This window comes from Strix aluco, chromosome 15 (assembly GCF_031877795.1).
Source record: "Strix aluco isolate bStrAlu1 chromosome 15, bStrAlu1.hap1, whole genome shotgun sequence".
NCBI lineage: Eukaryota > Metazoa > Chordata > Aves > Strigiformes > Strigidae > Strix > Strix aluco.
The window spans coordinates 4,652,455-4,667,268 of record NC_133945.1 but is presented as its reverse complement, the minus strand read 5'-3'; the positions used below and the strand labels follow the sequence as shown (position 1 = coordinate 4,667,268).

Below are 14,814 nucleotides of genomic sequence, written 5' to 3'. Positions count from 1 at the left end.
ACATGTGTCCCATGGACACCGGTGGGTTTGGGGGTGCAGACAGCCCCCCATCCTGGCTGCCGTTGTGTTGGGGTGCTCCATGCCCCGGTGGTGCCACCCTGTCCCACGGCCCTGGTGGCGCCTGGTGCACCCCAAACCCCCTTCCTGGGCCATGAGAATCCTTGTGCCATTTTGGGGCCAGAAAGAGGCATTTTGGACAAAGGAGGGAGCGGAGGCGACGGGTGGTGCAGCAGTTCCTTCCCGGCCGGTACAAAGGCAAAACAAACCGAAAGCGTGTCCGTGTCCATGTCCGTGCCCGTGCCCATGTCCATGTCCGTGTCCGTGCCCACGCTCCACCCGGGGCCGTGCGGGCAGCTGGTGTGGCAGCGGGCGATGCCCCGGGGACGGCCACCAAGCCCCCTCCTGCGCCGGGTTCCCGCGGGCACCCCAGCCCCGTGCCTGGCTTGGCCCCGGCTCGGCTCAGCCCAGGGGTCCCCCCGGCCCCCCTCTTGCTGCTGGCGTTGGGGCGATGGCTTTCCAGCTGGAAGAGCAGCAGTGGTGGCAGCGTGTCCTAGGTGCCACCTCCCGCCTTCACTCTGTGTCGCCGGTGTCCCTGCGGCAGCTCAGACCTGGCCCTGGTCCCCTGGGATGTCCCATCCCAGCCGGATGGGTCACTCCTTGGTGTTGGCATCCCGAGGGGAGCAGTGTCACCCCATCAACCCCACATAAACCGGGGTGCAGTGGGGTCCCCAGGGTGAGGGGAGATGCTTGCCGGGAGAGGCCAGCTCCCAGGGCAGGATCTGGCCAGGGCGAAGCCGTATGGAGGGGCCAAGTGGGGGCTGTCACTTGTCACCGTCCCCCCCGGGTACCCCGGAGCCTGCCGTACCACGAGACTGAAGCAAGCGAGCATGCGAGGGTGGCGGGCGGGCGGGTGGAGAAAAACATCCTATTCACCAGGGTAAAGCGCCGGGCACCCAAAGGGCAGGGCCGGGGCTTGTGGGGGGACACGCAGCATGGGGGGGTGGCTCAGTTACCCGCTCCGGGGGTGCGAGGGGACCCATCCAGCCTCTGCCACCACCCACGGGTGCCAAAAATAAGCATCCTCCTCCTGCCCATCCCTGGGAGCATCCTTGGGTCCTCAGGAGCATCCTTTGGTCCCCAGGAGCACCCTTGGTGGCAGGGCTACGTGCCATCTTGGCACCGGGGTGGGGGCAGGATGCGGCTGGGGGGGGTCATGCCGCCGTTGCCTTCCCACTTTGGGTTTCCATGATGTCCGTTCATCCGTCTGGAAGGAGTTGGCGGGACACCGGGAGGAGGACGGGCAATGGTGGCAGCGTGGGAGGGAATTTACAGGGTACCCAGGAGGGCTCTGGCAAGGGGCGACGCCGTCCCCCATCTCCCCCCAGAGCCCCACGTCCCTCGGGGGCATCGGTGTGGGGAGTGTCTGGGGTCAGTTGTAATCGATGGTGTCTTTCACGTCCCCCCAGCAGACGGAAAGAAATGGGGTGGGCGATGTCAGACGGGGTGGCGGCGGGGTGGGCGCGGGAGCGGGCGGCCGGATCCGGCGCTACTCAATCACCATGCAGCACGGCAGGTGCTGGGAGAAGTACTTGAAGAGCTCTGGGGTGGCCCCGGGGCAGTTGGTGAGCTCCAGCTCCTCCAGCTCCTGCAGCTGCACCAGCCCCGACAGCCCTGTGGTGGTCAGCAAGGGGCAGCCTGCAAGTGGACAGGGTGCACCGTCACCCCAAAACACCAGCACCCTCCAAAACAGCACCCCAAAACACCAGCATCCCCCCCAAAATCACCAGCACCCCAAGACCCAGCACCCCAAAACACGAACACCCTAAAAAGCAGCACCCCAAAAACCCCAGCACCCCAGGAGCTCAGCCTGTGGACCCACCCCCCGGGAGCTGGGCTGGGTGTGGGCTCCCCAGGCAGTTCAGGGGGATGGGGGGGCTGTGCCATGCTGGGGAGGGGGATGCTGACTGTCCCCAGGGCTGTCCCTGTCCCCACACCCAGTCTCTCCCCAGCCCCGTGAGGACCCAGCCACCCCATTCTGGGGGAGCGAGGGGGGGGGGTCTCACCAGCCAGTGAAAGGAGGCGCAGGCTGCCCATGCTCAGGAGGTGCTTCAGGCCAAAATCCTGCACCTGGAAAAGAAAATGGAATGAGAGTGGGAGGGGGGACAAGGGGGGTGCTCTGCGGGAGCTGGCCACTGCGGCACAGGGGGCTCAGCATCGCTGGGGCAGGGTGCCTGGGGGGCAGGGTGCTGGGGCACGGAGCCTGAGCAGGGTGCGGGATGCTGGAGCAGGGTGCTGGGGCAGGGGGCAGGGGCAGGGTGCCCAGGCAGGGTGCTGGTGCAGGGGCAGGGTGCTGGTGCAGGGGCAGGGTGACAGGGCTGAGTCCTGCTGAGGTCCTCAGCCTCCTCCCGCTTCCCAGCACTAAGTTGTGGGGGATCCAGCCAGGCCGGGGTGCCCACCCTGAGCCTGAGGCCTGTCCCCAGGGACGTGCCAGCCTCTCTGCCCTCCCCGCTGTGCCAGCCGGGATGGGCACGGCCGTGTTCCCCCACCTACCTGGCAGCACCAGCGCAGGTAGAGGCTCCGCAGGGATGACATGGTGGACAGGTAGCTGAGGCCGGTGTCGGTGATCCGCACGCACCTACCAGGGACACGGGGTGTCAGGGCCAGCCAGGAGCGGGGCACCCATGGGTCTCCCCAGACTGTAGCCCCCATGCTGCACCCTCTGCCTCCAGCACGGCATGGCATGGCTCAGCATGGGGTGGCATGGCTCAGCACGGTGTGACATGGCACAGCACAGCTCGGCATGGCATGATATGGCATGGCTCAGCATGGCACGGCATGGCATGGCATGGTATGGCTCAGCATGGCACAGCACCCATATCACAGCACATGGTATGCCACGGCATGGCATGCCCCGGCACAGCTCGGTATGGCTCAGCATGGCATAGCACGGCTCCGCGTGGCTCAACACGGCCCCGTACCTGTCGAGCACCAGCTCCTCCAGCTTGTGCAGGTCGCAGGCAATGTACTCCAGGGCCATGTCGGTGATGCGAGGGCACCAGGAGAGGTCGAGGCTGCGCAGCTTCCGCAGGTTCTCTGCCACCAGCTCCACGCCGTCATCCGTCACCTTGGAGCAGCCCGAGAGGCTGAGGACGCTCAGGTTGGGCAGGCTGTGGACCATGTTGACCACGCCATGGTTGGTGATCTCCCAGCAGGAGTTGAGGCGGAGGGTGTGGGTGGTGTAGCCTTGCTTAGCGGTGAAGTAGGCGAGTGCCGTGTCCGTCACGTGGTAGGCTTGCAGGTTGAGCTCGGTGAGGTTGGGCAGGAGCTGCGAGATGGCGGCGATGGCGTCGTCGGCCACGTTGATGCAGTCACTGACGCTCAGCGCCGTGATGCGGGCGTTGAGGCTGGACCACAGCCCGGCCTCCGTGAAGTCGTTGCAGCCCGACAGCTCCAGCCGCACCACGCCCTGCATCTGCTCCAGCATCACCTGCCGAGGGGCAGGGGGTCAGGGCTTGGTGGGCACCACCACCCACCCTGCACTGCCCTGTGCCCTTGCCCCAGCTCCCTCTGAGCTCCCTGGGGCTCTTCCCACTGCCCCCAGCCCTGCGTGGGTCCAGCCTTCTCCCCAGGCCCCCTGCAGCATTGGGAGCAGCATCCCACTCTAGGACATGCCAGCATCCACAGGGGACAGCAGGGGACAGGCAGGGACACCTGGCCACAGCCCCCGCCCTGTACTCGGTGCTGTTGGTGGGGGGCAGGATTAATGCCCACTCCCAGCCTGGGCACTGCTGGGGCAGAATGTGACCATGGAGCAGCTGGTGCTGTGTTTGGCCATGGCGTGGGGCAGGGGACCTTGCTGGGGACCTGGCCTGGCACCATGCAGGACCATGAGTTGCCCCATGTCCATCTGACCCACAGTCCCCTGCCCGGGTGCCCCCAGCAAGCAGCCAGCCAAGTGGGGATGTCCCTGTCCCCTAAGCCCACTGCCACATCCACCATCCAGTGGCATGGCCACCTCACCTGGCTTTGCCTTCCTGGCAGCACCTGCAGGCAGCATCCCGAGGCAGCAGGGATGACCCCCCACCCCCAATAGCATCCCCACCCCCCGCCTGGAAGGGCAGCACAGGCTGCAGCCCATCCCATTGCCCAGACTACAGGCAGGGGCTCCAGATGCTGCCTGCACCCGTGGGACAGCCATGTCACCTGCCTGCCCCTTGCCTGTGGCTGGTGAAAGCTCTGCCTGTGTGTGTGTCCTGGGGGCCACCAGGAAGGACTTGCCAATGCCACATCTCAGCCACCCCGGTCACCTTGCTGGGGTCACCTACCTCCAACCCTGCATCCGTGATGGTTGACCTCTTAAGGCTCATGGACTTGACCCCCTTCTTGGAGAGGGGGTAGCTGTCAATGAACTCACAAATGTCCAGGTCGGAGACGCCCACGAGGCAGAAGCCCTCGAAGCCACGGACTGCGAAGCCCTGCAGGCTGACGAACTCCTTCTCGCCGCCAGGCAGGACGTTGTAGAGCTCTTTGGTGTGCAGGACGGGTGTCAAGCCCACCCAGAACTTGGGTTGGTAGAGCACCCGCCGCCACGCCTTGCACACCTGCGCCAGCACGCACTTCTCGCACGCCGAAAAGTACCAGAACAAACGGTTGAGGATCTTCTCGTCCACCGCCAGCTGCCTTTCCGAGGGCGAGCCAGGCAGCCGCTCCGGCGAGGGCTGCTCCGAGCCTTCGCTCGTGTTCAGTCCCACCAAGGAAGCACCGGGAGGGGAGGAGACGCCGGCCAGAGCGGCCAAGGAGAGCGGGGAGGCCAGGCTGGGGATGGGCAGGTCACTGCGGTGGGCTAAGGCCGGGCTGAGGATGGCAGGCACGGAGGAAGGCTGGCACAGGCGGTTTTTCACGGCGGGGGTGCCTTTGGTGATGCTGGCGGAGCCGAGGCCGTTGGGTTGCGTGGGGATCTTCACCAGTCCATTGCGGGGCAAACATGGGGGCTTGGTGTCGCCGTTTCTCGGGTTCGACATCTTCCACAGGTCTCTCTGCAACACAGGGATGTGGGCTGAGGGGCTGCCGGTCTGGCAGGGAGAGTGGGTAGAGAGAGCAGGCAGGGCTTGGGGGGGTCGTGGCACCAGTGGGGAGGGAGACCCTGGGGGTCCCTGTGCAAGGAGCAGGGTGGCATGGGGGAGCTGGGCACAGCCGCAGAGGGGACATGCCTGGGGCACAGAGCGGGGGGGTCCTCTGAGGGGCTGCATGGCTCTGGCATCCCCCGTGATGGGGGAGAGATGGGAATTTTTCCCCGGACATTCACATCCCTCTCTGAGCCTGGGATCCAGGCACCAAGGGGAGATGGAGCAGGATCATAGAATCACAGAATGGTTTGGGTTGGAGGGGACCTTTAAGGGTCGTCTAGTCCCACCCCCCTGCAATGGGCAGGGACATCTTCAACTGGATCAGGCTGCTTAGAGCCCCGTCCAACCCCACTTTGAATGCTTCCAGGGACGGGGCATCTACCACCTCTCTGGGCAACCTCTGCCAGTGTTTCATCACCCTCACTGTAAAAAATGTCTTACTTATATTATCTAGTCTGAATCTCCCCTCTTTTAGTTTAAAACTGTTAGCCCTTGTCCTATCCCTACACCCCCTGATCAAGAGTCCCTCCCCCCTTTCCTGTAGCCCCTTTAGTACTAGGAGGCTGCTCTAAGGTCTCCCCGGAGCCTTCTCTTCTCCAGCTGAACACCCCCAACTCTCTCAGCCTGTCCTCACGGGAGAGGTGTCCCACCCTCTCATCTTTTTTGTGGAGGGGGCAGGAGGCAGCGGCAGCAGAGCAGAGCTGCCCGCGCTCGCCGTGCCAGCCGGGTGCTCGGCGGTGAGCCCATGCCAGCCAGGAGCCTCGCCGAGCCTTGCTGAGCTTGCGGCAGCCGGGCGGCACCCCAGCAAACCAGGCCAATAAATATTTCAGCGGCAGCAAGGCCGGCTTTCTAACGGCCCCGATGCACCCCGCCATCCATTATTCAACACATTTCCCTCTATAAATACGGAGGTGAATAATTGATGGGGGCTCAGCCCCCCCGCCTCCTGCCCCAGCCGGTGCCTGGCGTGGGGCCCTGCTGTGTGCTGCCTGTCCTGCCTGCACCCTGTTTGATGGTGCCATGTCAAACCCTGACATGAGCGGGGTCTGAGACTGGAGGGTGCTGGGCTCCTGGCAACCCCTGGGACACAGTGAGGAGCTGGAGCCCAGGAAAGTAACTTCCAGCCCAGGAACCTGGGGACAAGGACATGGTCCCCAAGCCCCAAGGGATGGCTGGCACATCCATCTGGTGGTGGCTGATGGGACCTGAGGATTTTCTCCATCACCCCCCAGACCCAAGATAAGAGCGAGGCCAATATTTTAGCTCCTGATTTGGGACAGAGATGGCCAGGCCCTGATGGAGGGGCAACATCCTGGCTGGTGATGCTCATGGCCCAAGTCCACGGGCTCTGAGGATGCTTCATGCAGCTTGGGGGGGGATGACTGACAAGTGGGGTGCAGCCTAGATTCCCCGCTGCCCTCCAGCCCATCACTTTCACCCTCACAGTTTCCCTGGGCCTCACCCAGCCCTCCTGGATTGGCCAAGGAGGAGAGCAGCCATCTGAAAAGTGCTGTGGAAGAGCCCAGGAGTGCAGGCAGCTGCCGCAGCACAGCCAGCAAACCCCACAGGATGCATGGCGTGCGGCGGCTCCAGGGGACACTGTCCCCAGCACAGCGGGGCCGCGGGAAGGGGCTGCTGAAGCCTCTCCCGCGGTGCAAGCGGCAGCGGTGCGGAGGTGCCTGCAGCCAGCCTGGCCCGGTGGCAACGGCATGGCGAGAGCCCAGCCTCTGGGGACAAGCCGGGCCCTGTGCAGACAGTCTGGCGCCACTCCCCACTCGGATACAGCCTCTGCTGCCTCCGCTCAAGCTGCCCGACAGAGGAGCTGGGCCTCTGATGCTTGGACATGTGTTAAACTCACTTGAAAGCAGAAAAGGAGGGGAAAGAAGGAAGAAACTTAAAACCAGTGGCTTGGTGCTCGGCAGCAATTAGGGAAGCAAACAGAACATGCACCAGGGTGTCTAACACAGCCATACAGCACAAATCCAAACAGATAATTACCAGGCGGCACAGAAAGACTGTCACTCCGGCACGGAGCCCACAGCCAGACCCTTTCAGCATGCTGGTTGCCCCCAGGGAGAGGGCAGGTGGTGGCAGAGGGGCAGCCTGGGGCCTCGGGAGCCCAAGGGGACAGTCACAGGAGGAGGCAGATGCTGACAAGTAGCCGGACTGAAATGCAGCCAGCGGGAGGTGTTGGCAACGGTTACAACCAGCACAGACCGAGGCTGGTCCCCGAGGTTGGTCTCAGGGAGGGGCTGAGTGGACTCAGCAGTTTTCCCAGTCCTGTCTTGGAAAGCTGAGCCAGGTCCCCCTGCCCCGGGCGCTGAGGCTGCCTGTCTGGCTCACAGAAATTCCAAACTGTGAATGAGCTGGGAAGTCACATCAAATAGAAAGACGGACAGAGATTCAGGTCTTCTGGGCACAGGCAAGCTCCAGGCAGTGGCGGCAGGAGGCCAGGCAGGCAGGCTGGCTGTACACAGCCACATCTCTCCGGGGAAATGGGCAGGCAAGGATTTGGGGGTTCCTACCACCCCAAAAGGAGCAGGACAGTGCTTGACAGGAGGACCCCAGCCTGGAGAAGGTGATCTGGGGGCACAGACTGGGGAGGGGAGTGGGTCTGATAGCCTCTCTCTCCTCTGTCTCTGGCACCATGGGGCAGCGCTGGGATCTGCCCTCCCTGTCTGCAGCCCAGCAGCCCCCCAGGTTCCTGTGCCCCGGAGCTCAGGCCACATCGCTCCAATGTACGATGTGCAAGTACTCCATCCCACAGGGATCAGAGCTGCTGCATGCTGGGACGCCCAGCGCACACCCTGGCCTGCCCCAGGCCCTCCTTCTGACCCACTGAGACAGCAGAGGGATAGAGATACGAAGCCATCTGCCTTGGAGGTGCCAGTACAGAGCCTCTATGATGTTCCAGCAGTTCCACGAGCACCTCCATATGCTTTTTGGTTACCCCAGAGCAGCAGGAGAGCAGAGATTTGGCCTTTCCTCCTCTCTCCATCATCTCACATTGCGGTTTGCATGACTGGACCAAGCACATCATCAGAAGGAGAGTTCAGTACTTGGTATAACCATCCTTGCTCTGGGATCCCACAGGAAGGGCCCAGCTTCACAGCCCCCCCATAGCAACCCCCCTCTACTCTCACAGGCCACAGCTCACGGGGGAAGTGTCTGCCAGCAGTGGAGTGCCATCTCCCAAATCCACAGTGGGAGGAAACCTGACAAAAGCAAAGGGCAAAGTCTTTTAGTCTCCTGAATTCACTCCAGGGTGCACGTTTCACAGGAAACGTCATTGCCAGAGAAGTCACTCCATTCATGAGGGTTTTGTCATCCACAATGAGCGATGATGCAGTGGTGGGGGGGTGGATTTGACGCAGGAAGAGAGAAGAAAGAAGGGGGTCTAAGAGCCTGTCACTACAAACATTACACAGATGATGAAGATGCTGGGAAGAATAGGACGAAAGCTGCCAGGAAGACAGAGCTTCTCCAAGCCATTGAAGAGTTTACAATCTCCATGTGGTAGCGAAGAGGGATGAGGGCCTCAAGAGACGGGCAGGATCATCAGTCACCCTGTTAGTGCCACCCCTGCGTGGGTGTTCGCTGGGAGACCCCCCCAGCTGTGGCAGATGAGACCTGCGGGATCCGACAATCATCCCGCTGCAGCCGGGCTGGCGGGCGAGCTCTGGACATGCCGGGCTTGGAGCTCCCCGAGCACTCTGGATCAGCGGGGCTCGGAGGGCCACTGGAGCCCCCGGACAGGCCGGGCGTGGGAGCCCCCGGGCCGCCGGTCCTGAGGGGCGGGGAGGCCCGTTCAGCACCGCGGACAGCGGCCCCGTTCAGCACCGCGGACAGCGGCCCCGCTCAGCACCGCGGACAGCGGCGCGGCCCCCGCCGCCGCCTCACCCCACCAGGGCACCCCGCTAACGTGCCCCTCCGGGACCCCCCTCAACAGCCCCCTGCGAGGGGCCGCTATCGCCCCCCTAGGTCCCCGCCGTCCCCCTCCGGCCTGCCGGAAGCCCCGGTATTGCCCTGCCGGAATCCAAGGCTGCTGCAAAATTATTTCTGTAGAGCCACTGCTTCAGTGACAGAGCTGCTCGGCAGCAAGCAGCCATCTCTCACGGCTTCCTGCACACACACACACACACACACACACATATTTATATATATGCACACACAGACACACATGGGCACACACACAACCACGCCGTCAGCGCCCCATGGAGCTGGCGGATTCACCTCACATGAGCCTCGGTGTTCAGCTGCACATATACGCGCACACGTACACACACAAACAGAGATAAGCGCATGCACGCGCACACACACAGAGGGTTGCATCAGCTGAATTCATTAGCCCATCTATTTTTACTAATGCAGCAAATCAAGTTGCTCTACAGGCGGAGAAAACACACCCGAGACATAGTGCTGTGGCAGAGCACACAAGCAAGGCTTTTGTCCAGCACTCCTGAGGGTAACGGCTCCCCGGGCATCCCTCAGCTCTACGCGACATCCCCAGCCAGCAGCAATGGTCTTGCTTTGGGGGGGCTGAACCTGCTGACTGAAGAACATGGTAGTAATAAAGATGTCCCCCTGTACAGATTGCCTTCCCTGGCAGTGCTCAGTGGTGTGCGAGCTGCCTCCTGCTCTGATCCCATCATGTCAGACCAGTGCCTGTGCCGTGAGCAGTCAGAGGGGTGTATGACTGCCGGCCTCGGAGACCGGGTCCCCTCAGAGGGCTTGGATCACCCTGGCAATGCAGGGGGGTCACAGAAAGCCCTGGAGGAGCCACCAGCTCCTCTGGAAATGGAGGGTCAGCGGGTGTGTTTGGGTAGGGAGAAGCTGTACATGTGCGTGCGTGCGTGTGTGCACAGACAGATCTGCGCTCCCAGGCTCGGCACTCATACAAGTCAGCTGGGAGAGAAGACTCAGAGCACAGCTCCCAACTCAGTGCCACCTATTCCCCTGCTGCACAAGCCAGGAATTCATGGTGGGGAAGCCTCACCACTCCACCTGGCCCCAGAGACCTGCCATTTGTGTGATGGGAGCCAGGAAACTTCTTCCTGAGATTACCCTGAGAGCTCCTTGGGAGACCAGAGGGCTGAGAGCAGATTTCCTGCTCCCTTGTTGGCTCCCAATGATGCCAAAGAGCTTGTCCCACCTTGCAGTGGACAAAGAGGCTCTGGAGGGGCTGGGAAAGCAACTGGTTTGAGTCCCACTCTTGCCAGATACCACTCAGTGCTGGGCTGACTGGTGAATCTGTCACTGGGTGTCAGGCAGCTCATGGCCAGGCAGCAGAGCTGACACATCAGGGACTCCCTAGCACCGCTCTCCCCCAGGTCCCACAGCCTTTCCAAATGGCAAGACCTGGGGCTGGGCTCTGCAGGGTCAGCCTCATGCCCAGGGAGCCAGGGGAATGCTGGCTGAGGTGCCAAAGCCAAGATCTGCTCTGGTCCCCACCACTTTCTGCTTAGCTGAGAGAACAGCACAAGTCCAGGAGCACTGGGAGGTGCAGCTCCTGTCCCCTGGAGCCCACAGCATGGGGGAGTTACAGGGAGGAGGCAGAGCTCCAGCCCCCCCAGGCTTGGCCAGGCAAAACTTCCTCACAACAGGCAGCAGAGTCCCCTCTGGCTGCCTCAAGCCTTTCCTGCAGTCGTATTTGTCTTCTCTGCTAAGACCCAAATCTCCCAAAGACATCACACCCTGACCTCCCTCCCTATCCCAGGCAGCCCCATGTCCCCTGGAGGGACACCCCACCCAAGAAGAACACGGGATGCACAGGCCAGGGCAAAGCTACACCTCAGTATGCTGCCCTGGACCTATCTCCTCCAGCCTCCTCCAGAGGTCCCAGCCCTCACTGCCATGGGAGGATGCTCATGCTTCAGCCAAGCTCCATCCTGCTCCCCACTGACCAAGGCAAGGGGAAGAGGGAACAGATCCTCTTACACAAACTCCTGCCTGACCTGGCCTCCCCTTGCTGCAAGCCCAGCCAGAGCCCAACCGACAGCACCCAGCATGTTACAGCCCTTCTCTTTGCCCCTCTTGGGCCCAGATGAGGTGAACAAAAATGCAAGACCCCAGGTGGAGAGCCAGAAGACCACGGCCCACAGCTGCCCCCAAGCCCCCTGTCCTGAGAACACTGATGTGCTCCTCGGGTACTGCTGGGTCTTGAGCCACTTCTTCAAATCCCTTCATCCCTCCAGACATGGCAACAGCCACACAAGAAGCGATGCCCCTTTGCCCCAGGCTTGAGGGCCTGGCTGGGAGCCGGGGTTGGGGCGAGGTGGGTGAACGCCTGCCCAGCACGGGGGCCATCAGTGCCAGGCTCATGGGATGCCGGGCCAGGCAAGCAGAATTCATCCATGAGACTCCTTGCTGCAGGGAGCTGGGGGTGCTAAATGTCACCACGGGCTCCAAAAAGCCATTTGATGCACCCTGGAAGCAAAGGCACTGGCGTGATTCTGCTCCCAGGGCAGCCCCCCCCGGCTGCCCGCTTCCCCTGGCCAGGAGCTGGGCATGGGTCACAGCTCCAGCAGGGAGAAACTCTGGAGAAATGGCTTCTGCTGACTTGCCCCCTCCCCAAACACTCTCCCTTTCCGCCCTGGCCCCCTCCTCTGCACCACCAGTCCTGGAGCACCCGACAAACGTGGCCAGTCCCCGTGGTGGGTGGGCAGAGGTTGGGTGGGAGTGGGATGCTGCCAAAGGAGCCCCGCTCGCCCGCGCACCCCATTCTGCTCCCTCCCACGCCTCAGCACCCACTCGCCTCCTGAATCCCCTTTCCCCTCTTCAGGCACAGCTCCGACAGCACAGGCGCTGATGGGAGCAATGGGCCATGGCTTGGAGATGGGGAAACTGAGGTAGGGGCAGGGTGATGTGGTTTTGCCATGGAGCTGCCAAAGTCTGAGCCAGGCACAGCTTAAATCAGCAGAGCATGAAGGCAGGATCCAGCCCCCAAACTCAAAGTGCTCCCACTCCAGCAGCCCTTCTCCTGGCTGGAGCTTGGCTGCATCCCCACAGGATGGTCAACACGGAGGTGACCCTGCCAGAGGCGACAAGGGGACCCTTTCCCCCGTCCCGCCTTCCCACATGCTCCCCTGGCCCAAGCAAGGGTCCCTCTGTCCCCAGGAGCAGGATCTGGGGAGGTGGGAGGTTCCCAGCACTGGGGATGTTGGTCCTGCTGCTCCCCACCACCGTGGAGCTGCTGGCACAGGGAGGAGAACAGGCCTGGTGGATGGCAAAGGGATCGATGTGGGGGAAGCCAGCTCGGGGAAAAATAGATATCTAGCTCATTAAAAATGGATGCTCGAGTGAGTCCTCCCCACTCCAAAGCCACCTCCCTCCCTCTTCCTGGTAGCCGGAGTGAAATCAGCACCCAGCTTTCAGAGGAGGGGAGATGCCAGCACAGCATGGCGCTCGCTCTGCGCCCGCTGCTCCCACCCTGCTGCGTGCCAAGACCCCCTGGGTGCTGTGGAGGGGGCCTGAGACCCCCTGTACCCCAGACAGAAGGCGGTGATGGAGCAGGACCTCTGCCAGGAGCATCCCCGCCACAGAGACCACCACACTCCGGCCTTTGCTGCCCGGGCACCGCCACGTCCCACCAGTGCTGGCGGATGCCCGAGAGTCAGAGCCACCCTGGCCCGGTGCCCCATGGCACCCCCAGACCCCAACCCGACCGAGGTCAAGGGGGTCTCTGCTTGGTTGCTGCCACAACTCCGTGCCTCAGTTTCCCCCATCTGTGCCCAGCCTGCCTCAGCCCTTCCATGGGGCTCAGCCTGTCCACTCGGTCACTGGCCCCCAGCCTCAGCTGGCCTCGCTCACAGACCCTCTGCCTGTCCCCATCTCCTGCTCCACCAACACAACCTGCCCCCAGCCCCTCGCACCCCTCCCAGGCTGCTGGGGGGTCCCTGGCCCCACGCTGGGCTCTGTGGGACCCCACTGCAGGGCTCAGACCCCTCAGCCCCATCCAGCCGGGGTCTTCCCCTTCCCCTGGGCCCTGGGATGGGGGGTGGCTGCTCCTGTCCCCACCCCCGGCCTGTGTCACCCTGCATCCAAGGAAAGCCCCACCGAGGAGTTGGGGTGTCGGGGTGTTAGGGTGCAGGACTGGGGGTGCCAATGGTCCCATAGTGCCACCAGGGAGGACAAGGGGCAGTTTGGGGGCTGGCAGCAGAAGGGGTGTGGGGGGGCAAGCAGCAGCCCTACACCCCGATCACCCTGTCCCCATAGCGATGTCCCCCAAACCCCCCATCCCAAAGCATCCCCGCATCTCCCAGTACCCACCCGATTCCCCCCCTCCTCCCTGCCGTTACCCATCCGGTGATGCCCGGCCATGCTGGGCGGGGGGGGGCACCACCTTACCCCCCCCCCCCCCCAGCATCTTCCTGGTCCCCAAACCTGGGTGGGGGGAGTAGCATCGCTGGGGGATTCACACCGACCACCATCCTCGGTTGAGCTACCGGGAGGCGGGCGGGGGAGTGGGGGGCGCCACCGGACCGGAGCCCCGGGGCCGGGCCGGCTCCGCCGCCGTTATATAACGCGGCTCCATGATGCGGGATGCGGCGGGGGGTGGTTGCAGTCCCGGTGCCGGTGTCCATGTCCGTGTCCGTGTCCGTGTCCGTGTCCGTGTCCGTGTCTGTGTCCGTGGCACCGGCACCGGCACCGACACCGACACCGGCACCGGCACCGGCTTTGTGTTGTGAAGGGTTTTCCCGAGCGGCTCTTACCTCCAGCACCGTCTCCCGAAGCTCATGCCATGCCTTGTGCCCGTCCTCTCTTGGATGCAGGAAGAAAAACACCGGGAAGAAAACCGGGGAAAAAAACCCCAAAAAATCCCCGTTGGAAAAGGGGCCGGATCCTGCCCGGCCCCCGCCCCAACCCCGCTAAACAACAGGAAAAATAAGCGGGGAGTGGGGGGGGGGAATGGGCCGGATCCGGATCCGGGGAGGGGGGATGGAGAAGGGGGGTCCCTCCTGCCAGCCAGGGGAGCTGGGAGCTGCTCGCACACGCACACGCGCGTTTGCACACACGCACACGCGTGTCAGCAGCGGAGGCTGTTAAAGAGACACGGTCGCCGGTAGCGACAATGGATCGTGGCGGGATGGCACCGGTACCGGCACCGGGAGAGGCGAGGTGAGGGTGCGGGACACGGCTCGGAGGGAGGGATGCGGGGGGGGCTGTGCAGGCAGGGCTGGGCTGGCAGCTGGGTGTGCAGGCAGGGGGAGAGAGGGGTGGGTGGGTGGGTGAATGCAGGGGTGGAAGGATGGGGGGATGGAGGGGGGGATGGAGGCAGGGAGGGAGGGATGGAGGGAGAAATGGAGGGATGGAGGGAGGGATGGAGGGGTGGAGGGATGCAGGGAGAAATGGAGGGATGGAGGGGTGGAGGGATGGAGGGATGGATGGACAGACGGATGCTTGCTCTGGCTCTCTCCCCACCCAGGCTGGAGATCCCGGTGCAGACCCCTCCCGCCCCGGCAGCCGGCTCGGGCCCTGCTGAGAGCCCCCGGGGCACAGCGGGGACAGTCAGCTCCAGCTCCAGCACTCCGGGGAGCTGCGGGCACCCAGGGAAGGGTGCTGCACCCAGGTGCTGGGGAGGGTCACCCACCCAGGCCACGGCTGGCAGCGGGACCTGCAGCTGGGGGCTGCCCCATTGCTGCCCCCCCTATTTCCCATCACCTTCAGCTCAGCACCCACCCAGCACCCC

The 14,814-nt window shown here is 63.5% G+C and overlaps 1 protein-coding gene across 2 annotated transcripts; it reads right to left on the bottom strand.

Moving 5' to 3' along the window:
* Window positions 1–220: 220 nt before the first annotated feature.
* FBXL16 (F-box and leucine rich repeat protein 16) lies at window positions 221–14,244 on the bottom strand. Of its 2 annotated transcripts, XM_074841274.1 has the most exons (6): window positions 13,838–14,242; window positions 4,326–5,036; window positions 2,979–3,487; window positions 2,551–2,635; window positions 2,064–2,127; window positions 221–1,695 (listed from the first exon to the last, which is right to left on the bottom strand). In XM_074841274.1, the coding sequence occupies exons 2-6, from the start codon at window positions 5,019–5,021 to the stop codon at window positions 1,547–1,549; spliced, it is 1,503 nt and encodes a 500-aa protein (XP_074697375.1). In that variant the 5' UTR covers window positions 5,022–5,036; window positions 13,838–14,242; the 3' UTR covers window positions 221–1,546. The 2 variants fall into 2 exon arrangements, with proteins under 2 accessions (XP_074697375.1, XP_074697376.1); XM_074841275.1 differs by lacking the exon at window positions 2,551–2,635 and having other exon boundaries at window positions 13,838–14,244.
* Window positions 14,245–14,814: the final 570 nt, after the last annotated feature.

What these genes read in the sequence shown, in the direction of transcription:
- FBXL16 (XM_074841274.1), bottom strand. Translation starts at nt 5,021, where the DNA reads ATGTCGAACCCGAGAAACGGCGACACCAAGCCCCCATGTTTGCCCCGC. An exon ending in TCACGGATGCAGGGTTGGAG is followed by an intron (nt 3,488 to 4,325) that starts GTAGGTGACCCC and finishes GCCCCTCGGCAG; the next exon opens with GTGATGCTGGAGCAGATGCA. An exon ending in ACCTGCGCTGGTGCTGCCAG is followed by an intron (nt 2,128 to 2,550) that starts GTAGGTGGGGGA and finishes TTTCTTTTCCAG; the next exon opens with GTGCAGGATTTTGGCCTGAA.